General features: G+C 48.3%; 1 protein-coding gene across 1 annotated transcript in view; it reads left to right on the top strand.

Annotated features, from left to right (window-relative positions):
- The window catches only part of Arhgap25 (Rho GTPase activating protein 25), a 76436-nt gene extending 52512 nt beyond the window's left edge, over positions 1–23924 (top strand). The window contains 8 exon segments of the mRNA XM_051154669.1: positions 6930–7137; positions 12509–12641; positions 14759–14832; positions 16201–16322; positions 17311–17507; positions 20634–21172; positions 23709–23823; positions 23826–23924. Of these exon segments, the coding sequence (XP_051010626.1) occupies positions 6930–7137; positions 12509–12641; positions 14759–14832; positions 16201–16322; positions 17311–17507; positions 20634–21172; positions 23709–23823; positions 23826–23924 (1487 nt within the window).
- Positions 23925–25653: the final 1729 nt, after the last annotated feature.

Here is a 25653-nt window from a genome sequence, read left to right as displayed (position 1 = left end):
CCACACTCTCTCTGAAGACATCCAAACTCAGGACAGCAGGGGGACCAGAAGCAGAACAGGAAGGCCACCAGCCCATTTTTTAAAAAAATTCTAATATGGCTGCAAGCCACAGATCTGCCGAATGATTTTTGTGAATTCTGTGGAAGAAATTTGCAAAGAAACTCAGTTGTCCCTCCCTCTAGGCTGACATAGACAGACAGCAAGGATAGAGCAGATTAAAGTGTTTCAGGCAGGCGGGTCTGTGGGGAGGGAGAGCCTGTTTAGGGATAACTGCCCTGGGATGCTAATTGGTCCAGCTGAGTTAGGTACCTGCCCTGTCATCAGAGGTACTTGTCATTCATGGACTCTAAATGCTGTGGGTTGTGAGGAATGCTATAGGGGAGGCAGGGACTACAGGGAAAGCGGGAGGATAGTGCCACTGAAGACACTGGGAGAGAGTCACTGTTCCCTGTGGACTTAGGGGAATGGAGGAGGGAGGGAGAGTAGGGCCAGGTGCAATAGTTACTAGTTTTGAGGTGGTACCCAAATTCATGGAGACATGTGGGGGGGGTGTGGGGAGCCATTGGGATGAGGATGAGAGTTTTGTAGGCATTAAAAGAAGGGCAGCACAACATTTTTAGTATTTGGAGAAGACCAGCAGATACGGAACCACCCAAGGCATGATTTTGTCACGGGGAGGGCATCAGACATCACTGAGAAGTTCTAAAGCAAAGAGAAGAGCTACGCAAACTAAACTGTGATGGGTTGAGAGGCTGGTAGCTGAGTAAACTCAATGGTCTGTGAGGGGAGGAAGTGCCCTCCGGAAGTAGACATATACTTTGTGAGTACAGTGGCAAACAAACAAACAAATAAATAAAATTAAAACGCAAGAATGGCTGGTTTGCAGAACTGAGGTAAAGGATTATTTTTTTTAAAGATTTATTTTATTTATTATTATGTATATAGTGCACACCAGATCACATTATAGATGGTTGTGAGCCATCATGTGGTTGCTGGGAATTGAACTCATGACCTCTAGAAGAGCATTCAGTGCTCTTAACCACTGAGCCATCTCTCCAGCCCCAAGGATTATTTTTTTTTAATAAATTGGCAAAGACGTACTAGATTCTCTGGACTCTTCATAGCCAAAGAGAATATTTTATCACACAAACAGTAAGTCTTGGAAGAGATGGTAAGGATGGAGCTGCCGGGTTTGGGATGCAGTAAGTAGAGGAAGAACAGAAAAGACCCTGTAGAGGAGGAGGATGGAGAGGCAGGATCTGGGGAGCCAGGTAGGGTGGGGGTGCAGGAGGAGGCATGGGAAAGTAAGCACAAAGAGAGTCAAGCTCAGAAGTGAGGGTTCAGAACCAAGGTCTCACGAAGGCGGGAATAGCACAGTTCTAGGACATGGCACCGTCCCCGAAGGGTATGATGCCCTCACAGTTCCCAGTAGATGGACCAAGTTGGACATTTGGGTAGCAGGACCTGACAGGGTGGATATGTTGGGAGGAAAAGCAATATTGAGAAATGAACATCCTGGTGAGAGCACCATGAGGCTGGCAAGGCGGCTGCAAACTAAAGGGAAGGCTGGTGGGCTTGGAGAAGGAGGGAGGCACACTTCTCTCTTCTTCCACTGTATCTGGGCTACTTGTCCCCACTGAGAGCTAGTGACCACCTGTGTCCACAATCCGTGCTGCAGAAGGCATCTGCCTTTCCCTCTGACAGCACCTCTCTGTACCTTTCAAAGGGAATTCCCCAGGGTGGCATGAAGGTTTATGTGGTAAGTCAGATCATTTCAACCATGACCTTCTGGTGTGGTGGAGATATCTACCTGGCTCCTTTCAAACCAGACAGAAGCCCAGTTCTGTGTGGCCTTGGATATTCTGTGTGTGTATGAGTGTGCGTGTGCCTGTGTATGTATGCATGTGTGTATGCATGTGTGTATGTGTGTGTGTGTGTGTGTGTGTGTGTGTGTGTTCCTTTCATTTTCATAATAGGAAGTTGGCTAATTGGAGGAAGTGACAAGGTCTTTGTGCTCCTTGTCATCCCACAAGGCTGCTGCCAGCCCTTGCAGGGCACTTGGTGACAGTTACGGGGAGCTGGATGACATTACATGAGAGAGATGACTCTTAGTGCTTCAACCAAAGACATGCTGAAATAACCATGAGCTATGGAAAATATTCATTTAAAGCTATTAGCCCACCAAGTAATTCAGCAAACTCTGTTGGCTATCCTCTCTGCGCCAGACTCACTGGGGGAAGAAAAGAGACCTTTCCCATGTTTGCAACCATAGGAACTTATGGTCACATGCCCAGACACAGACACACATGTCATAATAGCCCAGTGTAAGGAGGTGTAATGGGCAGAGAGGAAGATGGACACGTGGGATGGGGACATAGTCTCTCTACCTGAGAACAAGATGACCTGGCAGGGATGGTGGCATTGGGGAAGGCCAGGAAAGACAAATAGAACCCAGGAGGCAGGGAGTGGGCAGACATGGAGAGGAAGGGTCTTTGAGGACATAGGAACTGGAGAGCCCCGTGTCTTGGGAACATCAAGGCAAGGTGCCATACTAGTGGGTCATACAAAATGGCAGGCGGGTGTCTGACCAGCACTGAGGTGCATGAAAGCCAAGCAGGCAACATCTGGGCAGATTTGGGATTGGAGACAACACACTCAACCAGATACCACAAGGGAGGAGCCGTCAGGCACTCGGGCTCAGCTGAGGGACACCGCTGTGGCAACTGGGGAAGAGGTGTATGACCTTGAAATCAGGGCTCTGGTGCTCAGACAGACCAGTGGGCTAGAAAAGTAAGCAGCAGAGGGTTTTGGAAATGCCCGATAGTAGAGCAGGGGCCAGGAGGCCAAGAGGCCAAGAGGATTCAGAAACCAATACAGTTCTTCACAGATGGAATCCACATTAGCTAGTGTCTGGATAGAGGGGAGCAGCCAGAGTCAGGGGCGACTTTACAGAAGGCCAGCTTCTAGGACGGAGCTCGGGTTCTGAAAGAGCTGGCGCCATCGCCCTCTGAACCTGAAGGGCAGAGAGGAGCCTGGGAGTCTGCGGCAGGAGCAGGTGGGCAGTGGCTGCCTTTATTTAGTTTTAATCTTGTCAGGCAGCGGGGTGGGGAATTTACAGAGCCCCAGTGCTGACAGGGCTGAGGTGGAGGAGCTGGCCCACGCTTGCTTCGCTGGAGGCTGTGTAATTTGGAAAAATATTTTTGCAAAGCAATTTGCATACCACTGGGTCAAGCCACTTGACCCTGTTATAGTTCGACATGCAGAAAGTTACCCCAAGGAAAATAGTTCGACAGCATGAAATATCCGTGCGCATCTATTTAAACACTAATTAATTAATTCAGCAATAACCGAATACTATGTAAGCCTCTGTGTGTGTACATTCCAGCGACCGTGTACACTGTAGCTGTGCTTTTCATAGTAGAGTGAACAATTTGAGTTCTATGAAATGCCGTAATGGCTTAATTTGATGTGAGGTAACCAAGCGATGGGCTCTTGTGCTTTGATGCTCCATGATGCCAGCAGAATTCAGTTCTTGATTTTTTTCCTGTGTCACCTTTAAAGGGTTTAGAACAGTGACATTAAACAAGACCCAGAAGACGACTCCTTTGCATTTCCTGAGGCTGTACGTTTGAGACTGTATTGGACCGTGTCCCTTTTACATATTTAAGATAAGACCCAGCTCCTACTGAGCATCATGTGTCATGAGGCTTGTCGAGTTCTCTGCTCACCTTTGCTCATTCATCTCATCTTGACAGAGGCCCCGAGGTGACAACACTGTCACAGTCACTTCACTGTCGACCACACTGAGCCTCAGAGGCATTGGTACACTCGCTAGATCAGTAGCTAGGGCAGGACATATTCAGAAGCTCGGCCCAGCCAGTGAGGCCTTGAGATGCACCAGGCTGCCTGTCATAACGTAATGGATGTAATATGCTATCTCAGGGAGAAATCATCCCACACACTTAGAGATGAAGGAATCATCTCTTTAATAGCGCTTGGCTGGCTGGAGCTAGTGGCCAACTATGAGTCGGCCCCCCTCAAGATTTTACTAGCTTATATACACTTAGGCTTATGCATTTTACATAGGCTGCCATCCTTAAATCTCTTTCAGGTCCCGGCTCCATGTTATGCTTCAAATCGTTTAACGAGAGACAGGAGACTGGGAGTCTGGCTGCTTAGGGAGATAGGAGATTGGCACAGCAAAGATATTATTCCGTATTGCCAGGATTGTTCCAAGCACACACTACTGTTGTTGTTTTTCAAATAGTTGTTACCCAGGGCCATCTTGCACACCTGGCAGAGTTATGTTTTTCCTGATAAAAGCACAGGGCACTTAGTGGTAGGCCAGGATTAATGGTGTGTCACAACACCCCCCATCAGCCCTTTGGAGGTACGTCTTTATTATAGGAAGGGAGTCTGTCTGAGTTACTGTTGCATTGCTGTGAAGAGACGCCATGGCCACTACAAAATTTTTTTTATATATAAAAGAAAGCACTTAATGAGGGTTTGTTTGCAGTTTCAGAAATTCAGTCCATTATCATCCAGGTGGGGAGCATGGCAGCATGCAGGCAGACATGGTGCTGGAGAAGCAGCTGAGAGCTCTACATTGGCACCAGCAGGCAGCAGGAAGAACAAGCCGCTGGGCCTGGCATGGGCATTTGAAACCCCAAAGCCCACCTCCAGTGACACACTTCCTCCAATAAGGCCACATTCCCTAGTCCTTTCAAATGGTGCCACTCCCTGGTGACCAAATATTCAAATCTATGAGCCTATGAGGGGGGTGATGGGGGTGGGGAGGTGGGGGGGGTGGGGAGTGGTGGCGAGGCAGGGGACGGGGGACAGGCATTCTCTTTCAAACTACCATCAAGCCTAATGGCTGGTCAGTCCCAGTGAATAAGCATTTACCTCCCAGCAACCTGCATTTCACTTATCTCTAACAGGCCTGGTTAGCATATTACGTATTTTTGTGGTCTTTTGAAGACAGTGTTCCCATCTCTAATTTTGCTTGTGTGACTTCATATCTCGTAAGCAAGTCTATTAGTAAGTCCTTTATAATACCAATTCTAGCACTCTCAGTTTCTTCTGCATCAATAATCCTCCTTCCAAGAGCTGTAGACTATCTAACAAAATCCCCGGTGCCAGGCAGAGAAACCCCGCTTTGAGCTTGTTGGTCAGTACGGTGGAAGAGACTCCCCAAAACATGGGCTACCGCAGCTGTCCTTGCTTTCCTCCCGGGAGTCAAAGGTAGAACCCTACCTACTGCCGAAGACACCACACATGCTAAATACAAGATGTAGAAGAACTGAGCTGGAGCTAACTTGGAAGCTCCTTCTTGAGGACCAGCTTTCTGAGTCTCAAAAGGTGTTATGTAACCTGCCAAAGGGGGAGAGTGATCAATTGTCCTGCCCAACTGTAAAGCCACTACAACGAGCAGGATGGCGAGATGTCCCCAAGGGTGCAATAATGGAGCTTACAGTTCGGGGGCAACCAACAGCTGTCAACAATTGAAGAGCTGCTCAATAGGAGGAGAGATTCATGCCTGATACTGCAAAGCCAGCCAACACTACTGATGGCCAGCGAGGTACTGGACGCCAGAGGAATACCTGCTACAGCCACTTTCCTAAACCAGCATAATTTCTAACTGGATTCTAAATGCTTACTTCCACAAGCCCCCAGATGGGTGTAGTATCTCTCACCCCTCATCAGAGAAGCTTCTTTTTAGTAACAGCTGGAGATCATGAAAGAAATCCACATCTGGTCCAAAAGTGAAAGACTGTGTGGTGCCCAGCCCCCAAATCAATACAGCTAGACCACAACTCTAACGCTCAGGGAATGTCGTGAAAGAGGGGGCCAAAAAGATGGTAAGGGCCGGGAGACCAGGACCTCTGCTGTAAGATATAGTGTCTGCTGTGTATAACGGAGTATGTGCCATGAAAGCTCAAAAAAGAGGGTCAAACGCACATGGCCTGAACACTGACAATACCAGCTGACCCGCCAATGTTGATGGAGGAGACTTCACAAGACCCCACCCCTTGATGAAGAGCTACAAGGCAATCAATGGCTGCTGACAGAGGGAGCAGTCTTCCCAGGGACGAGCCCCCTGACAGGCTATGCAATCCCAAGCAGTCAGCCCAGAACACATACATACATAGAGCAACACGAAATGGAATTTAGGCAGATGTATTTGTGTGCGTGTGTGTGTTTGTGTGTGTATGCGTGTGCATGTGCATACATGTGTGTGCACACGTGTGTGCATGTGCACATGATGCAGTGATTAGAGAGAAAACAGTCATGAGTTAGAAGGAGTGACAGGGCACATGAAAAGAAGTGGGGGCAGAAGAGTGAGGGTGGAAAATGAAGTAAATACAGTATTCATGTATGAAACTATCAAAGATTCAAATTAAAAATAAATTGTAATTTTGAAGAAAAAAAAAAGGAGTCTGGAAGGATGCCTTAGTGATGAAGAACTCTGAGCACTCTTCCGGAGGAATTCATTGTGGTTTGATTCCCAGCACCCACATATCGGCTCACAAGCCTCTGTAGCTCAGGTCCCAGGGAAATTCCTTGCTTTCATCTGACCCCTATGGATACTCATTTGAGTGGTGCACAGACATTCATGCAGGAAAACACCATTACCAGTAAAATAATGACAACGATGATGATGATGATTTAATATTTGGTTTTTGAGACAGGGTTTCTCTGTGTAGCCTTGGTTGTCCTGGACTTGCTTTGTAGAACAGCCTGGCCTCGAACTCACAGAGATGCCCCTGCCCCTGCCTCCCGAGTGCTGGGATTAAAGGCGTGCACCACCAGGCTGAGTGTTGATGATGATTTTTTTTTAAAGAGAAGAAATGTGCAAACCACCCCCGCCCCCGCCCCCCCGACCGATTCAAAGAATAACTCAGAGGTCCCGTATTTCTCCTTCCCAGCGGTGTTCGGCCAGCGCCTGGATGAGACCGTGGCCTACGAACAGAAGTTTGGCTGTCACCTGGTGCCCATCTTGGTGGAGAAGTGTGCGGAGTTCATCCTGGAGCACGGCGTGAGTGAAGAGGGCATCTTCCGCCTGCCTGGGCAAGACAACCTGGTGAAACAGCTGAGAGATGCTTTCGACGCAGGGGAGCGGCCTTCTTTTGACAGGTATGCTGTCCGTACAGTCAGTGTCCCATCTGCCCCTGCCCACCTGCCTGGGGAGAGAGGACCTAGTGGAGCCAGGGAGCCTCCACAGAGGCTTCAAAGCCCAAGGTCACAATAGAAGGAGGAGTGTGTGGATGGTTTATATGAGAGCATGTTCTGGGCAGATTCAAGTGGTTGTGAGGGAAGGGGATGTGCAGAGCTTGGGGGGAAAGCTGGGGTTTAGCCTGAGAGCTCCCTCCGCCTGTAGGCAAGAAGCGTGAAAAGCAGAGCTCGCCTCACAACCATGTGGTGAGGGAGGATCCCCACACCTGTGTCCACGGGCAGCAGCAGCCTTCTCCAGCATTCTGGAAGTTGCGAGAACTAATAATTCTCACAAGTGTCTAAGACCACAGCACTGTGTGATTCTGAACTCAGTTCCGCTGCATGGCAGCCTGCTATCCGCTCTCATCCCCACTGAAGGTTTCCAGGCCTGTTGGGGATGTGTCCAGTGTGGTGACACTGGCCACACTTCCTCTCACTCTCCATGCACCCATCAAGGATGTCGTTCTGCCATGCTCAGCTGGTACAGCCCTACCGCACACTGCATGCTCTGTTGACTGTGCAATACCTAGTTGCCTGCACGCACTTGTCCTGCTGGCTTAAGACCAACCACTCTTTCCAAATCAGCAGGTCACCAAACAAGATTTGGTACAATGGGCCTGAACGCTAGCCAGCTTGCAAATGTTGAAATCCCCTAGAGTTCTTTGGTACAGAGGGGAAAGTTATGAAGGCTGAGACGTTCTTGTGCAGGAGTCTCATTGCTCGTCCGTTTGCCCCACTCTGTTCACCAACGCAGCCTGGTTTCTTTACTGATGCATCTCGGGGGCCATCCATTTCTCTTTATTCCTACTCTGTCACGGTCTTAGTTTGGTCCACCATATGACTATCTTTCCTGCCCTTAGTATACACCACAGGTTAATTTACCCAGGTAGTCAATGCAAGCAGCCGTATATTTACCATTGGAGCCATAGAAAGTTATGGGCCCTTTAAACAGTGCAGTCAGTTATTTTTCATAAGCAGGTGCCTATTCCAGTATGTTCACTGTCACTGTATTCAGTTTTCTTCTGAACTTTTAAGTTATGTTTCAGTTGGTCAAAGATGCATGTAGATTATTGCTTGGAGAGTAAAGTCAGTCTGCCAAAAGGAAAGAGGCTCTGTTGCGATTTTCCAAACAACTGCTTTGATGCCAGCTTGAATTCTGCCAGCTTGGTGTGTGTAGTGGCCCTGTAGCCTCTAATTTCCTTAAAATTCAGGAGCTTAGAAGGAGGAAGAAAGCTGACACACACACACACACACACACACACACACAATGCACGCATGCGCACACACACACTATACACGCACACATACACTATACACGCACACACACATGCACAGAGGGGGAAGACAGAGACAGAGACAGACAGACAGACAGACAGACAGAGAGGGAGGGAGACTTCGAGGGCCAACTTCTGAGTCCATATGCCCCTTCAGTGGACAAACCTTATCTAAAGAAGAACGTAGGATTCTTTTTGTTCTTGTCATTTAACTAACTTCTGATGTATACAGAGCCAAGGCTTTCTCTCAGAATATGTCCCAGCACCTATAGATGGCCATGGCTTAGCACCTTACCGGTGTCGGCCACAGGCATATCTGTGGAATAAACTAAACCTTTCCTATACTTATAGCTCCTCTGAACCCTAAACATATTTTTTAAAGCAATAAATGTGTTACAGAGGTAGTTCTAAAGCCAGGAATGTCCTGCCTGGCATCCCTAACATGGGGCCAGTGGGTGCCCCCTAGATCTTCCACAAGGCCGTACACTTGGTTCCATCCAATAATCTGCTGTTTTATTTATTTTTTTACCTGAACAGAAGAAACATGGAAGCCGTGTGCAGGGCCACACATCTGTAATCCCAGCACCCAGGGAGGCAGAGGCAGGTGCATTGCTATGAGCTTGTAGTCAGCCTGGTCTACAAAACAAGTCCAGGACAGTCAAGGCTTCCCATGGGGCTCTTGCTTGGTAGAATGTAGCACAGGTATACACAGTTCTCACCAAAATCGAGCGATGCACATGTAAAAGCCTCCTTACAGGCCTAGGGGTATGGCTCAGTTGCTCAAGAGCTTCCCACACAAGAAAAGATGAGGGTGAGAGTTTAGATCCCTAGGAATAAACATCAGGTGGGCATGGTGCCCTGTCTGTAACCCCAATCCTTCAGAGGCAGGGACAGGAGACCCCAGAGGAAGCTGGATAGCTAGACTGGACAAATCTCTGAGCTTTTGGGGTTCAAGTAAAGGACTGTACCTCCATACATAAGGTGAGAAGAAATCAAGGGGGGCACCCACGTCAACTTCTGGCCTCCACATGAACATTCACACACATGCACACCTACCCACATGCATGTGAACATGCATAAATTCATCACACGCATACACATGAAAAACCAGCTTGGCTGTCTCCTGGTCACAGCACCCATGTGCTTTCCACCCCTGTGCCTCAGTGAGAACAGACAGGCATGCACATGGCACCAACGAGGGCTCAAGGGAACCTGGCAGGGCCACCTAATATGGATCAGGACTTGAAACTAGGTTGATGGTTTGATTTGAGGGACAGTCAACTCAAAGAAATGATCCTGGAGACTCAGACCCTAAGGGTGACCGTGGAATCAGCACTAGCCCCGTGGGGTGACTTTGTGCCCCTAGTACACAGAAATCAGCACAATGTCTGGGGAGTTAGTGCTAAAAATGACAACAAGCGATAACCATGGAATTTAGAGGAGGGGAGCTTGGCACGCTCTGGTGGAATCAGAGAAGTCCCCAAGAAAAATGACACTGATGATGAGACCCAATAAACCAGAATGAGAAGTTAGCCAGGCTAAACTCACGCACTGCCAGACTGCCAGCATCATCTTTGTTAAAATTAATTGGGCTTTCTAAGAATACAATATAATATGATATATAATCTTTGAACTACCCCTATTGCGTCTGTGACCACAATCCTTTCTTTTCTTTTCTCCCCCCCTCCCTCTTTCTTGTTTTTTTGAGACAGAGTTTTTCTGTGTAACCCTGGCTGTCCTGGAATTAGCTCTATAGATCAGGCTGGCACTGAACTCAGAGTTCTGCCACATCTGCCTCCCGAGTGCTGGGGTTAAAGGCGTGTGCCATCACTCCCCCCCCCCTTTTCTATTTCTAATGTTGGATATCTTTGGCATCTTTAGTTTCTTGTGACAAAGCTATCTTTCAAAGCTGAAGTTTCTCTTTAAGGGTCTGTTTCCCTCTTATCATTAATACTATTTTTCTCATGGAGCATTTTTTTCGTCTTCATTCATCCTATGGGTGTGTTCTGTATGTTGGAGCAGTGCTGGTAGTGGATAGGCTGGGAAGGACAGGGCTGGGGATGGGCAGGAGAGGAAGGAGGGGCCTGTGAGGGATTCATCTGAGATGATGGATCAGGATGCTGGAGCTTCAGTGCATTTGCGGTGGATGAGAGGCTTCAAACAAGCTGGATATGATAAAGATAGTGGGTAGACTGTGACACAGGGACATTTCAGAGAATTCTTGTCCTGCACATTTGCCAGATCATGGGTCTTCTGCCACCTTCTCGAGCTCCTCTCATCATTTTTCAGCCAAAGTTTTCCCCCTTAGCTGGGTTTTTCTCAGGGGTGTTTAAGACAGTGACTCAACAGAGCAGGGCATTTTTGAATATTTGTGTTAAGGGAACATGACCAGCCCAAATGTCCTGCCTTGGAGCGTAGACGGTGTTCTGTGCAGCTCTGTGTTCTCCCTCAGAGGCAGTAAGTTCAAGGGCTGCAGAGGCAGGGGTGAGGTGGCAGGAATGGATTGGAGGAGGTGGGAAGGGGGTGTGGTGGGGTTGGGGTGGTGCAGAAGTCAAAGCCAGAAATCAGCAACCAAAACACACACACATGCACGCACGCACACATGCATGCAGGCACGCATGCCCAAGAACAGAAACACACACGCATACATGCACACGCACGCATGCACACATGCATGCACGCACACATGCACATACGCACAAGTCCTGGTGTTCTTGTTTGCATTGCCTCAAATGCCTCAATGACAGATCATGACAGCCCATCTGGGTTTGTAGATGTCACGCCATGACCGTCATACAGTGACTAAGTTCCCTAATGGCACACTTCTCAAAACACACCCCCTTGATAATGCTGATGCGTGGTGGATTCAGGGTTAGTTTCTCTTTTAGTGGAATAAATGCAGACACTCTGCAATGTAGGAGTCTGCTGAATCTCCAGGGGTGGCCATGGATTACACGTGCAGGCTGTCCAGGTTGGGTGACATTTGTCACGGTTACTGTTCTCTCACAGAAATGGCAGTGTGTAAGGGAGCAAGCGGGCTGTGGCCATCCACACTTATCGATGCTGTGGCTGAAAATGCGTATACATTTCACGTAGCATGACACAGATAGCTTTTGACTGTTTTTCCCCCCTTCAAGCATTTAAAAAAGTAGTAATAATTTTCAGCTAACAGTCTACAAAAATGCAGGCTCCAGGCCTGGTCTGCTTCCTGAATTGAGGCAGCATTTGCTAGCAGAACCACAGGGCCTTGCCTTGTCAATCAGTAGGCACTCTCGGACCCTTCATGGGGGGTCCACCGTTCCTCACTCCAGGCGAACACGCCTGCAAGTTTTCAGAATTTCCCCCAACAGACAATGCCATCTGAAGAGCCACCTGTGTCTCCCAAGCTGTCCCTTTCTTCACTCTGACCTACTGAGTCTGGGGTTTCTCACATCCCAGCACCCACCACGGTGTTTGGTAACTTGTGTGTGTTCCAAGTGCTGTGGCCCTGATGGAACTAGGTATATCCCTCAGGTTTACCATGAAAAGAATGAAAACGCGAGATAAGAGTAAACTTCCTCATTGGTTATGATTGAATAAGCTACTGAGGCAATATATAACTGGGCTGCAGAGCTGCTTTGAGTATGCTGGGTAGTAAAAGAGGACCACGGGCCAAGGATATCACACACACACACACACACACACACACACACACACACACACACACACACACACCAGACATCGCTAATTGTAAGGTACTAAGTGGCCTAAAGAAATAAGAAAGAAGAAAAGATTAAAATAGTTAAACAGAACTGAATGAAGAAAGGGACCCTTAACATGACCTTTGAGGCAGCTATGTGGAAGCAGAGGGAAATGCCATGGAGTTGTTCTGGAAGCCGGTGTCTGGGTCTGACGTAGCTTGACCAGCCTCTGGCTATTGTAACATGGCCCTCTGTAGTCGATGCTCTGAGCCGGCAGTCCCTTGGGGAGGTGGGAGGCCCCCGCGTCCTGCTCTTTAAGTGAAGCTTACCTTCTTCCAGGGACACAGATGTGCACACGGTGGCCTCCCTGCTAAAGCTCTACCTCCGAGACCTCCCGGAGCCTGTGGTCCCTTGGAGCCAGTACGAAGGGTTCCTGCTCTGTGGGCAGCTCATGAATGCGGACGAGGCCAAGGTTGGTGTCTCTCTAGCTGACTGTCCCCCTTAGAAGAACACAATTAACTTTCGGAATGGAGTTCTAGCGGCTGAGCGTGAGTCACGGGGGCCGGACCCCTTGGTAGGATACTTTGTTGGACTGGGGCTTCCGCAGCAGTGCCAGGCCAATGGTGCTGTTCTCACCGGCAAAACGGTGCATGAGACCTGGGTTTGACTGTCATTCTTCCACGGTATTAGTTACTGCCTCATTGCAGTGGCAAAATATCAGAAGGAGCAACACAAGGAAGGATGGAAGGAAGGAAGGAAGGGAGGGAGGGAGGGAGGGGAGGAAGGAGGGAGGGAGGAAGGGATGAAGGGCTTATTTGGCTTCATTTCAGGATAGAGTTTGCGGTGAAGGCATGGCAGCGGGGGTGGGGGGAGTGGCAGGGGGGGCCCATGGGTCACACCATATTTGCATTCAGGAAGCGGAGAGAGGTGAATGCTAGTGCTCCACTTGCTTTCTTCTCTTTATCAAAACCCCAGACTGGGGATGCTTCTGTTGGCCGTCAGGGTGGGTCTTCCCACCTCAGCTAAACCTTCTGGAAACACCCTTGTGGATGTATCTATTGGTCCATCTAAATCTAGTCAGGCTGGTAGCTAAGAATTGCCATCTCGTGTGCACTCTCTGAGACTCAGTATATTTATTTACTTAACCCTATAGGATTGCTATAGTGATGTAATATTATCACGGTTCCATTGCTAACCTGTAGCCACAAGCGATATCATGCCCACAAAATATGGCTAGTATACCAGAAGAGCCAAATTCTCGATTTTATTTACACTTAAATAGCTACATGTGGCAATTAGCTACTGTGTGGAGCAGCACAAATTTTGACAGTGTTCTTGCCTGCATTGCCTAGGACTGTTAGGAGGACCACGGCACATGCATCTAATTAGTAACTTAAATTTTTTTTGGGGGGGGAAGGGGGATAGTGAGCAGCTTTTTCTCTGTTCTTTGGGAGGTGTGAGTGAGTGTGTGTGTGTGTGTGTGTGTGTGTGTGTGTGATATAACCTGAGTCACAGACACCTGAGTCAGGGAGAAAGCTGCCATCCCAGTATCCGGGGCTGAGGGCTGGTGGAGAGACACGATAATGGAGAGCCTGTCACAAAAGCCTGTTTCAAAGCTAGGAAGGGAAGAGAGTGGTGATGATGCAGCCAACATGTAGGCTGCACAGTCTGCTGTGGGGTATTTGTACCTGAGGTGTGGGTGTTGTGGGGTAGAGAGGAGATATGAAAACTCTTGACTTCAGGGGCATTGGAAGATCTTCATGCTAGATGCCATCCTATGTGCCATCAGACAGGGGTCATGCCATCCCACATGTCATAAGAGGCAGATCACAGGCTCTGTAGGCAGCTGTGGTTGGCAAGAGCAAAAAGCCCTGTCCTTCCTCTCCCTGGAACATGTGATCTTTGGCCACATCTGAAATCTACAGCCACCATGGAAATTAAGCTGCCCACTCCAGTGCGGCCAGTCTGACCTTTGCCCCAGAAGTTCCCAGCCAGACCACAGGGCTTTGAAGCCCTCACAAAAAACAATTTTTGTCACTACTTTTAAGGGATTTGATGGCTTATTGGATCATCATAGCTCATTCATTGAAAAAAAAATCACAGGTGTGAGTTAGCGAGTAGTGCACACTTACAGGAGCTCGAGGTCAGGAGTGAGTGGGAGACACTAGTCCAGACTTTTAAAATGCACAATACAAAAAAAATATATATATATATATATATTGCAGCTGGCACTGTATCTCCATCGGTAGAGCGCTTGCCTAGAATGTACAGAGCCCTGAGATTGATTCTCAGCCTGGTACAGACTGGCTGTGGTGGCACACACCTCTAATCTCAGCACTCCAGAGGTGGAGACAGGGGGATTGGAAGTCGAAGGTCATCCTTTGTTACTTAGGAAGTTCAAGACGAGGTCAGCCTTCAGCTTTCTGAGAATTCATAGTTACTTTTTAAAAGTAACTTATTTTAAGTCACAAAACTGTAGGAACAGGAGAGACAAGCCAAGTGCTCTTCCTACACAGACGTGGCCCCTACATTCGTTGCTGAGAGATGGGCAGCAGGCTCGCTTAAATGCCAACAATCTCTCTCTTGCAGGCTCAGCAGGAGTTGGTGAAGCAGCTTTCCATCCTTCCCCGGGACAACTATAGCCTCCTGAGCTACATCTGCAGGTGAGTCTCCTGATGGGGGGGGGGGGGGGACTCCAGCTCCCAGCCACACCGGAAAGCAGTCCTGGTTAGAGGCGGAAGCTTTTCTCTAAGGTCACGGACTCTGGTCTAGAACGGTAGAGAACTCTAATCTGTCCACGTAGCATGGAGATTGTTCTGTTTGCACAAAAGCATCAGGGACCCCTTAGAAGCTGCACACAGAACCAACGTGCTCTCTCCTTCAGACCTGTCCCAGGGCATGTAAGAGAACCTGGAATCCCTGTCACCCCTAAAGCCAACACCCTGGAGACATTCATTCTAGGCCAGCATTTATAGTTCCCTGCAGCCCTTTCTGAGGACCTACTGTGTGAGGAGGTCCTTGTGGCAACACCTGGCAGGTGGACCAGTCCAGATCTGTTGTGGTGGGAACCTTCACCCCATACACATCTCAATGCTGTCTTTGTTTAAAAACAAAACACAGTGATTTAACTTCCAGGTTATAAAGATGATGCTGGCTTAATCTGGAAACCACAAAGATACAAGAACTGTAAATAAGAACCAAAAGTAGACGCAACCCCATGTCCAGCGATGTCTCCTCTTGGTGTTTTGTCTTCCGATAGATACACACACACATCAGTGTAACTGCAGAAGAATGTTTTTATACCCACAAGAAGCGTGTCTTTTGTCACAAGAGAAATTATCCCATAATATCTCAGAATTTTTTTTTAATCATTTGAACATATATATATTTTAAATTCTCCAAATGTGGAGTTTTATGGTATTTCAGTCTACCCACTTTTAAATGTTTTTTAAAAAGATATTTAGAATTCCTTTACTCATCATCTGTTTAGTCTTTTTCGTTTTTCCGACCAATCTTAGGGTCTCGGGCTTCCTGTGGGTAGGAATATAGTGGGCCCGAGCTGCTGCTGAGAGGGGGAGATGCCCCATTCTCCAGCCGGATGCTGGGAATGAGGAGGCGCCACGGGGTCGCCTGCCACGTCTAAGACCCTCTCGCTGACACGTTGCTCCTCTCTGGAGACAACAGTAGAATGGGGAAGCCAGAAGTGAGAGGCAAAGGCAAGACACCGAAGCTGCTGGACACCCTCCGGGGTCTTTCTAGTCACTGCTTCCTCCTGAGCCACCCCTGCTGTGAGAGTCTCACCTCCAGCCCCCGCCCCCCACCCCCGCAACTGAACATCCTGGCTCCTCATCTGTCCTTCGCTCGTGAACTTCCAGACTCAAGCTAAACCTTTGCAGGCCGAGCCTGTTCTCTCCATTCCTGAAACAGGGGAAAGAGCTAGAATTCAACAAGTGTATGTGCTGGGTCCAGGGAATATGCTCTCCTGGCCACTTCCCGCTGTTCATACCGGAGTTTCCTATTGTTGCCCACAGATTTCTGCATGAGATCCAGATGAACTGTGCTGTCAACAAGATGAGCGTGGACAACCTGGCCACTGTCATCGGAGTGAACCTCATCAGGTCGAAGGTTGAAGACCCAGCTGTGATCATGCGAGGTATGCAGGCTGAGCCTGCAATGGAGAGGTACATTGGAAGTGACGGAGAGAACGCTGCCCCTAGTGGCCGTGTCCTGCTCTACAGCTCACTGAGCTTGCCACCTTGTCTTCTGTTTTGGTTTTTTATTTGTTTGTTTGTTTTGGTTTTGGTTTTCTTGTTTTTGATTTTTCAAGACAGGGTTTCTCTATGTTATCTTGGCTGTCCTGGACTCTCTTTGGAGACCAGGCTGGCCTTGAACTCACAGCAATCCACCTGCCTCTGCCTCCCGAGTGCTGGAATTAAAGGCGTGTGCCACCACGCCCGGCTCACCATGTCTTCTGATTGGTGCCAACAGCAGGAAATAATGTCCTCTGCTCACCGGTCACAGAGGAGAGCAGTCTAACCTCAAACCAACTAACTAGTGTTTCCCAGGCTTTTTAGGACTTTAAAAACACCCTTAGGCAAGAAGAGCAGGCAGGGTTTGGTTTTTATAAGCCGGTTTCACAAAAAGGTGGCTGTAAGGCTAGGCTGAAAGGCTTTCTAAGGTTTTGTCTTGGCTCAATACGCAGAGGATTCGCGTCTGTCATGCATGTGGGAGGAAGTGTTCCTGAAACCCGTTTGCTTGTGGAGTAATAAGAAGACAGCACCACATTGAGGACCACAGCGAGAGATAAAGATTCCTGGTTTTGGGGGGTTTTTTTTTTTTGACTGTTATTATTCCCTGTTGCCTGACTCAAACCTGACCCAGAGAAATATAGGTAGAAAATGTCCTCCGTGGCTCATTTGCATTGTCCCCCTTATATAGCTTTGTCTTAGTACATCCTGTCACAAAAAAAAAAAAAAAAAAAAAGATTCTATTCCAAACAATTAAAAGGGGTTCCACTAGAGCAAACAAAGTCTGTAGTTTCCAGGGCAGTGTGGAAGCATCCTATGGGTAGTTGGCGACCCCTGAGTGCTCCCAGGCTCCGGTTCCACGGACCGGCACTGCAGAGGTGTTCTCTTTTCCAGGAACTCCTCAGATCCAAAGACTGATGGCCATGATGATCAGAGACCATGAAGTCCTCTTTCCCAAGTCGAAGGATGCGCCACTGTCACCCGCTGCCCAGAAAAACGATGCCAAGAAGGCCCCAGTGCCCCGAAGCTCTGTGGGATGGGATGCCACGGAAGACCCGCCACTTTCCAGAGCAGACAGCTTCAGCAGCACGGTAAGATGCCTGCCGCCGTCATCCGTTGGTCTGGGCATTCTGAGGCTGGGGCTTGAGGAGTGATGCTGGGGCCATGGGTGGACCTGTCAGAATACAGTGGGCAAGGCCGGGGCTAGCAACATGTGTGAGAGTCCCCCACAGGCTGGGCTTTTGGGGAAGTTCAGCAGAAAGAAAAAAAGTCAGTACAGCATTGCGCATGTTTTGGTAAGAGATGCTGAGCAGACTAAGGAAATGTCCAGAAGGGACGGGTGTTCTGCTTACAGTGAACGTGATTCCTTCCTCAGAGCAGGGGATGTGTTCGTGTGCTCACCCTCGCTCCCTGATAAGCTGCCTCGGCAGTGTCAGGCCCTCGCTTGGACAGAGGCCTTAGCGCTCATGTTCTCAGTGTTGCCAGACTTTGCGCTCTCCAGCATGTAGGCTATTAAAGGGTGACAACTCCCAAAGGTCAAATATTTTCATGTATTTCTAGGAACAAAATTTTTTTAAAGGAATGCATAGACTTTTTATGACAGCTTGATTTAAAAAAATATGTGGCTAAGTAATAAAATTTAAATTTCTAGTTGACCAAGACAACTATGATGCTTCTAAAGATGGGGGGGGGGGGCGGAGCGGTGGGCAGGATGAGTTGTGGTGAGTGTAGTTTTATTTTGGAGGGGTTTTGTATGGCTACAGGCATCTTACAAACACTCTAAACTAAGTTACATTTAAAGTCTCTTAGGCTCTGTTAGCCAGTCTCCCACAGTCCTTCACAGGGATGGTTCTGCTCTTTGACAGGGCCCTGTAATGACAGGGCAACCGCCGTGCTGAGAAAGTAAATGGATCAGCGTTGGAGTCCATCCACACCACAACATTGGGGGCAGGGAGCGATTTGTCACACACATTTATATTTGCTGAGGATCTGAGGCAGGAGAGAGTGACCACGGTGGCATCATGTCAGAGGTCCTAGTCCCACTTCAAGGCCACATGCTCCTACCAAAGTAGGGGACTGGCTAGAAGGAACCCTAGCCCCTGACTTTCCCATCTTAAATGGGACTCTTTTTTTTTTTTTTCTCTTTTTCAATTTGATTTTATATGTAGCCACATGGCTCTAAAACCCAATCATAGAAAGACATCAGCTGAGAAGTGCGGTGCCACATCTGAGTTAGTTCTTACACTATTGCAGCAACAAAGTACCTGACAGGAGCTGGGCGGTGGTGGCACACACCTTTAATCCCAGCACTCGGGAGGCAGAGGCAAGTGGATCGCTGTGAGTTCGAGGCCAGCCTGGTCTACAAAGTGAGTCCAGGACAGCCAAGGCTACACAGAGAAACCTTGTCTCAAAAAAAGAAAAACAAAAAACAAAAAACAAAAAACAAAACAAAACAAAAACTTAGGAAGGGAAAGGCTCACGGCAGCTTGTAGTTGGAGGAGCGATCGATGATGCTATACCCGAAGGATCCACGGTGGCAGAGACGCCGTGACATCAAAGGCATGAAGCAGCTGATCACAGTGGACCCACAGTCAGGGAGCAGAGAGAGGAAGGCTGGTGGCCAGCTCCTGTTCTCCCTTTACTTCAGTGCAGGAAGCAAGCCCCTGTGGTGGTCTGCCCACACTTGAGGTGGTTCTTCCTCACTGCATGCCCAGAGGACCGTTTCTATAGTGAATCTAGACCGTGACAAGTTAGCAGTGTTGGCCGCCATGCCTCCCTTCTCACACACCCTGCCTTTCCTGCTGTGTTAGCTTTTTCCTTACCCTTCAGTTCTTCCTTTATGCAAATATAAGATGTAAAGAGAAACTGTTTTCTTATTTCTCCCTATAATACAAAATTTATATTTTCCCCTGTTCTGTGTCTCACATTTGAAAAGTTACCGGTATTGTGTTAGAAACCATAGTACATATCAGTGCACACATACCTGCCCACATGGCCTCGTTTTTGGCAGTTGTACGGTGTTCCATGCACTGCCGCACTGTGATCCCCTCCACAGTCCCTGGGACCAACAGGTCAGCTTTGCACCCCAAACAGGGCTGCCGTGACTCACCTTGTCCATACTACAGTTCGTATTCAGGAAGAGATGGTTCTGGGATAGTCTCAGAAATAGACTGAGAGGCCAAGAAAGGTCCGTGGACTTAACTATGCCATGTTAATAACTAGTGTTAGCATCCGTGCCATTTTATACTTTCACGGCAAAGCATGAAAAGACTTATTTTTCATGGTGTATGCTGTCAGGTTTCAGGGTGTCCCCATCTCACAAAAGGACAGATAATTTAGTAATTTTAACTTGAGTCTCTCCTATTTCTTATGAAAAGAGTCTTAAATTTTTTTTTTTAAAGTGCAAGGGTCAGTTCAGTTTTTCCTCTGTGAATATTTGGGAGTTTGCTTTTTGAAACATTTATTATTTATTACTTATTTGATGTGTATATATGTGAGCCTGCTTGAGTATATTGCACCATACGCAGGCAGAAGCCTACAGAGGCCAGAACGGAGCATCAGATCCCTGGGAGATTGATTATGGTGGTTGGGACCTGGGTCCTCTGCAGCCCTAAGTGCTCTCACCGCTGAGCCATCTCTCCAGCACAAACTATCTCTTCTTGAAGTTCTTTGCCCATTTCTTCTTGGTTGTTGATTTACGCTCCTTTTCAACATATATAAGATCACTACAACAGGGGAGTCGCCAGCAGGAGACCTTCACTGTCAGTGGGATGCATCATAAAGCGTTTGCCAGCTTGCTGTTTGGCTTTTTACTTATTGCAGAGGCTTGTTTGCCTTGTCTTGCTCTTAATTTTTGGAGGTCAAGGAAATACATTCAATGGGGTTGATTGAACTTTTCTTTACGGGTTTTGGGCTTTGAGTTCCAAATGATAACACTGCATGATAGGATCCTAGCTTAGGGTTTTTCATACTAGTGGAGCAAATGTTTTAGGTCTGTGCCTCCTCTCTAGAGCTTGAATAAGAACCTTAACTCTAACATGCTCATGGCAAACTATCATGCAGAAAATTAACTGAGGTGACCCACTGAGGGCGGGTGTCACAGGTATGTGACTAAGAGACATTTCCTTTCCGGTCTCTAATACTTATCTTGGGGGCATGGCACACAGAAAGGGAAAAAAACCCCAACTTATATTAACATCCATGGTTATTTTTTCCAGGCAAGTAGTCCTGATGCCACTAGCCCCACTGGACCACAGCCGGGTGACCAACATCAGGAAGACAGTGGAAAAGCCGCCACTGAAAACCCAGGTGACTGGAAGGTGCAATCCCGTAAAAGGACTCAAACTCTCCCCAACCGGAAGTGTTTCCTGACATCCGCTTTCCAAGCCACGACGAGCAGCAAACTGGAAATCTTTAAAAATGAGTTCTGGTCTCCGTCTTCAGAGGCTAAGGCAAGGGAAGGGCACAGGAGAACTATGTCCCAAGACTTGCGCCACCTTTCCGACGACCAGCGGACTTCTACCTATGATAATGTCCCTGGCCCCCCGCCGCTGGGGTCCCAAGGGACCCCAACAGGTGCACTCTCCCCTCCTGCCTGTGACTCCAAGAGAAACGCTGTTGTCCGCACAGACTCTGACAGGGAGTCCGGAAGCAAGAACTCTGCAGAGGACGACCTTGATTCTTTGCAGAGGGTGGTCCAGCACCTACAAAAGGAAATAGAAACTCAGAGGCAGACGTATGAGGAACAGATTAAAAAGTAAGTCGGGTGCAGAGGGCCACTGAGTACACTAAGGTATCGTCCCTACCTTCCAAAATGTCACAGTATAAAAATATTTCAGGCGACTGAGTAATCTTCAGCAGCCAACCCTAGTAAAGGAAAGGACAAAGGGAGCGACATGGGATGGATAAGTTAGTGAAAATCTTATGCTTCCGATGGGATCCATGGAAACTTAGGTGTGAAGCCCACATAGCCTTTTGAGGGTGAACATGCCTAACTGGGCTGAGGAAACTTTCATAGTGCTCCCTATTAATGTATGTTTTCGGGGCTGATCATCTGGTATTGGGTAACAGTTGTTATCGAGTTGAGGCCTTGTGGTTTTCCCCGCCCCCCCCCAACCCATTCACTTTGGCATGCCAGTGCTTAGGGAGCCATGTTGGTGAAAACTTGCAGATTTAGCCCTTGAGTAGCAGGAGGCACAATCTCTCAGCAAAGTCCCTGACCAATCGTCTGGCTCTTAACAATCTTTCTGCCCCTTCTTCCACAATGTTCCTAGAGCCTTCATTTGTGGGAGCGTTTCGTAGATGTGTCCACTGGGAGTGGGATCCATTAATCTGCGTTTTGGTTGCCTGTGGTTTTCTGCAGTGGTCTTGGTCTGTCTCAAAAAGAGAAGTTTCGTTGACGAGGGGTGAAGACTACACTTATGTTTACAAATTAGAGTGTTGTTAGGGAGCATGCTGGTTTGACAAAAGGTTGGTTGTAGATTTTCCTCTAAGACCCATGGATTCACCACCCCTGAGTAGTTAGCCAGGTGTCTGTACCAAGCATGGTTTCCTGCTTGTTGAGTACACACTTAAGGCTAATTAGCTGATGGTTACTGCCAAGCTGTGTGGGCCACTACAGCACTCTTAGGGTTGTCACACCATGTTCAATCATTGCTGTGGCTCCTTCCCCAGGCAAATTCTCTCTCAGAGAGGTAATCCTAGTCCAAACTGACCCACAGGAAAACTTGTCATAATGAGCATAATGGGCTTTTATATTTATGGATACTTCTGTTAAGATTTAGGTACCAGAAAGAAACACTATTGTGAGTCCCCATTCATTGGTCCATACCTAAGCAAAACACACAGCCTAAAACCAACCATTTGTAAAACTACAAGATTCTGTGACATCAGGTAGCAAATCAGTCCCAGAAAAAGGCTCTCATTGTGCCCTAGGCTGAATGCCAGTGACAAGCAGAAGGAGGAATGGCCACCATAGAGAAGGTCTGCTCCTCCCGAACACAGCAGAGTCTGAGACACCCGTTAGCCCACCCGTGGCCGCGGGAGGAGAATTATCAGCTTGGCAGTGCCTTCTGATTGAACCCATATAGGAAGCACCCCATTTATCAGAAGCATCAGGGGCTCCAGGAGCATCAAAGCACTCTTGAGGGTCACACAGACGATTGGCGTGGGCCTGGGATTTGAACCTTGAACCCAGGCCACTGTAGCTCTCAAGTTCCTGTAGACTGTCCTCTCTGCTGCAGCCAGTAGTCAGGGTCCAGAGTGGCGTCTCCCATTCTCCAAGGCAGAAGGAGGATCAGAAGCTGGAGGGAAAAGACGGACTCTATAGTGCAAGGCTCTAAAGGAAGGAGAAAACCGACTGCAGGATAGCAAGGCAGACAGGGGGCAGGCACGACTCTGAGAGGGGTGCCACACAGCACCAGCCACGAACACAGAACCTGAGGCATGGGCTCAGATGGGAACTTATGTGTGCAGATGAGCATTGGCAGGCTGCTTGGGGAGGAGGGGGGACAGCACTGACTGAATGAGGGTGGGGAAGGGGGGGCAGCACCCAGAGGATGAAATGCTGAAGCAGATTTCCAATCACACAATTTGATTTTCACCTACTGACCAGAAACTTCCTTCCTAGGCTTAAATAACAGATTATGTCTGTTCATGCCTGGGGCTTAGTTCTGCATGCCTAGGGATGGGCACCTGGGGCTGTACTGGGATTTTAGCTATGAATGTCACAGCAGTTCAGGAAACCTATAGTTCACCAACCTGGGGCAGGATTTGGAGTTGCAGTGGGACCCAGGACCCATGGTCCCCAAAGTATGTGTCCCTTTGCTTTTTTCAAGTCTTCATCCCAGGAGGCTCTTAGCTAGGAAGGGCTCTGGCCCTGGCTGTCCACTGGGACACGGTAAAGATGCGCCATGTGCTCAGAGATGGTAAAGGTCTAGAATGTGGAGCATCCACAGCTTTAGCTGAATTAGACAAAACGCAAGGTGCTACAAGGTGGAAACAGAGACCTATTAAAGATGGCTCTCTTTCTTTCAAATATTTTGTCTAGGCAAAGATACATATGCAATACATAAAGTGACTTGAAACACAGTGACACTAGGGGTGTCAGCAGGGTGTTAGGTGGGGCTCTGGGTGCTTTGGGACCTGAGGTTTTCTGTAAAGTCTTCTCCTGGAGGGAGATTGGCTTCTTGCGTCTCAGGCAAACGGACAAGAGGTTGTGAACATAGCAAGGGGCCATGAAGGATGGCTTTAGATTGAACGCTCTGGTGTTACTTTGGTCTCTTTCCTTGCAGTCTGGAGAAGGAAAATTACGATGTCTGGGCTAAGGTGGTGAGGCTCAGCGAAGAGCTGGAGAGGGAGAAGAAGAAGTTTGCGGCTCTGGAAATTAGCCTTCGAAATGTCGAGCGCTCTCGCGGGAGGACGTGGAGAGGAGGAACAAGGTCTTGGAGGAGGAAGTCAAGGAGTTTGTGAAATCAATGAAGGAGCCCAAGACAAAGACGGATGCTTGAGGGTCTGAGGTGTGTGGCAGGGACGGTCAACCCCACCCCATCTCTCCGTGCTCGTGATGAGTAGGAAGCAGGATCACCTCCTAGGGTGTGGACAGGAGGGAAGTGCCACGACCCTCAGCAAATAGCAGAAGATGAGCATGAGCAGGAACACACCAGGACACTTGCAACCGTGTGCTGTGCTCAAAGGGTTGTGTTAGTCTACTGTGGGAAGAGTGAACTGGAATCTTCTACTGCATGACAAGGTCCAAAGGAGACATTTAAGGTGTGGGACGACGTCTCAGGACCCCAGGCCAGAGCTAGGCCAAGACCTCAGTTCTTTGTTTTCTATGTGGCTGACTTGCTTCGTCAGATGGCTGCGGTCAGCTCTGAGACATGCGCAGGACGTCACACTCAGCTCTCACGTGCTAACCACAGAGGATTGCTTGGAGAGGCTGGGCTGTTGGAACCAGAGTCAAAACAATAAAAGTGTATTTATGACAGCAAAATTGGTGAGAAATTTATATTCAGATAAACAAAAAGGAGAGCAAAAATGAGCAAGGATATTGACAATCTATGAGACGCGTTTACAAGAATTGGTAAAATGGGAGCTGGAGAGATGGCTCAGTGGCTGAGAGCTCTGGCTGCTCTTCCAGTGGAGCCAGTATCCATATGGTGGCTTAACTATAACTCCAGTTCCAGGAGACCTGACACCCTCCAAGGGCACCAGCTATACCTGTGGTGTACATATACATACATGCAAGCAAAACATCCATACACACGAAATAAACAACAACATCAAAGAAAAAAGAATCAGTGAAAGACACCTCTTGCGTGAAGCAGGTGACTCTTTCTCATGGCACATGGCTGTGTGACCAAGGCTTGTGTTAGGTTCCATTTTGAGTTACTCTCCAGTGGCCCAAACTGTGTCTGGAAAGCCTAAGAGAAAGGTTTCCATTATGGGGTGACTTTACAAGTGTGGATTTGTATAGCAAATATCAAGATTATTTCCTATTGTTGTTTTATGTCACCAAAATGAGGGCACCAGGCACTGTTATCTGCTCGTTTTCTAAACCATGGTTAATGCTGCTTTGGCCATGGCTTACTGGTCAAAGTGTGAAAGGTCCAGATAGGAGGGTTCCGCTCTACCACCCTCAATGCCCTGACGATGGTACTGATGGGGGAGGGAAGGTGTATAGAACATCATCACAGCACAGAGCATCGTCTTCCATCGTCTTCGAGACCTGCTCGAACAAGACGGGGAAGAGGGCCTTAGGGCATTACTAAGAAGAGCAGCGTGGGCTGGGGAGGTGCCTCAGTGATCAAAAGCACCTGCTCACCACCCCCTATCCAACTTGTGAGTGATCCCTAGGATCTGTGTGTCCAATTCCCTTAAGTTGTCCTCTTCTCTCTCTCTCTCTCTCTCTCTCTCTCTCTCTCTCTCTCTCTCTCTCTCTCTCTCTCTCCTCTCCCTCTCTCTCTCTCTCTCTCCTCTCTCTCCTCTTCTCGCTTCTCTCTCTCGCTTTTCTTCTCCTCTCTCCTCTCTCTCTCTCTCTCTCTCTCTCTCTCTCTTTCTCTCTCTCTCTCTCACACACACACACACACACACACACACACACACAGAGTAAGAAGAGGAATAAGATTTTGGTTTCCCTTTACTTACACATCTGTGAATTGTAGAGTCACAGGGACTGATGCCGCGTACAGGACATCTAATTTGAATGAATGAGTGCCTGAAGTTGCTTCTGCCAGC

Source organism: Acomys russatus, chromosome 13, assembly GCF_903995435.1.
Source record: "Acomys russatus chromosome 13, mAcoRus1.1, whole genome shotgun sequence".
NCBI lineage: Eukaryota > Metazoa > Chordata > Mammalia > Rodentia > Muridae > Acomys > Acomys russatus.
The sequence above is the reverse complement of the archived record's forward strand: the minus strand, read 5'-3'. Positions and strand labels throughout refer to the sequence as shown.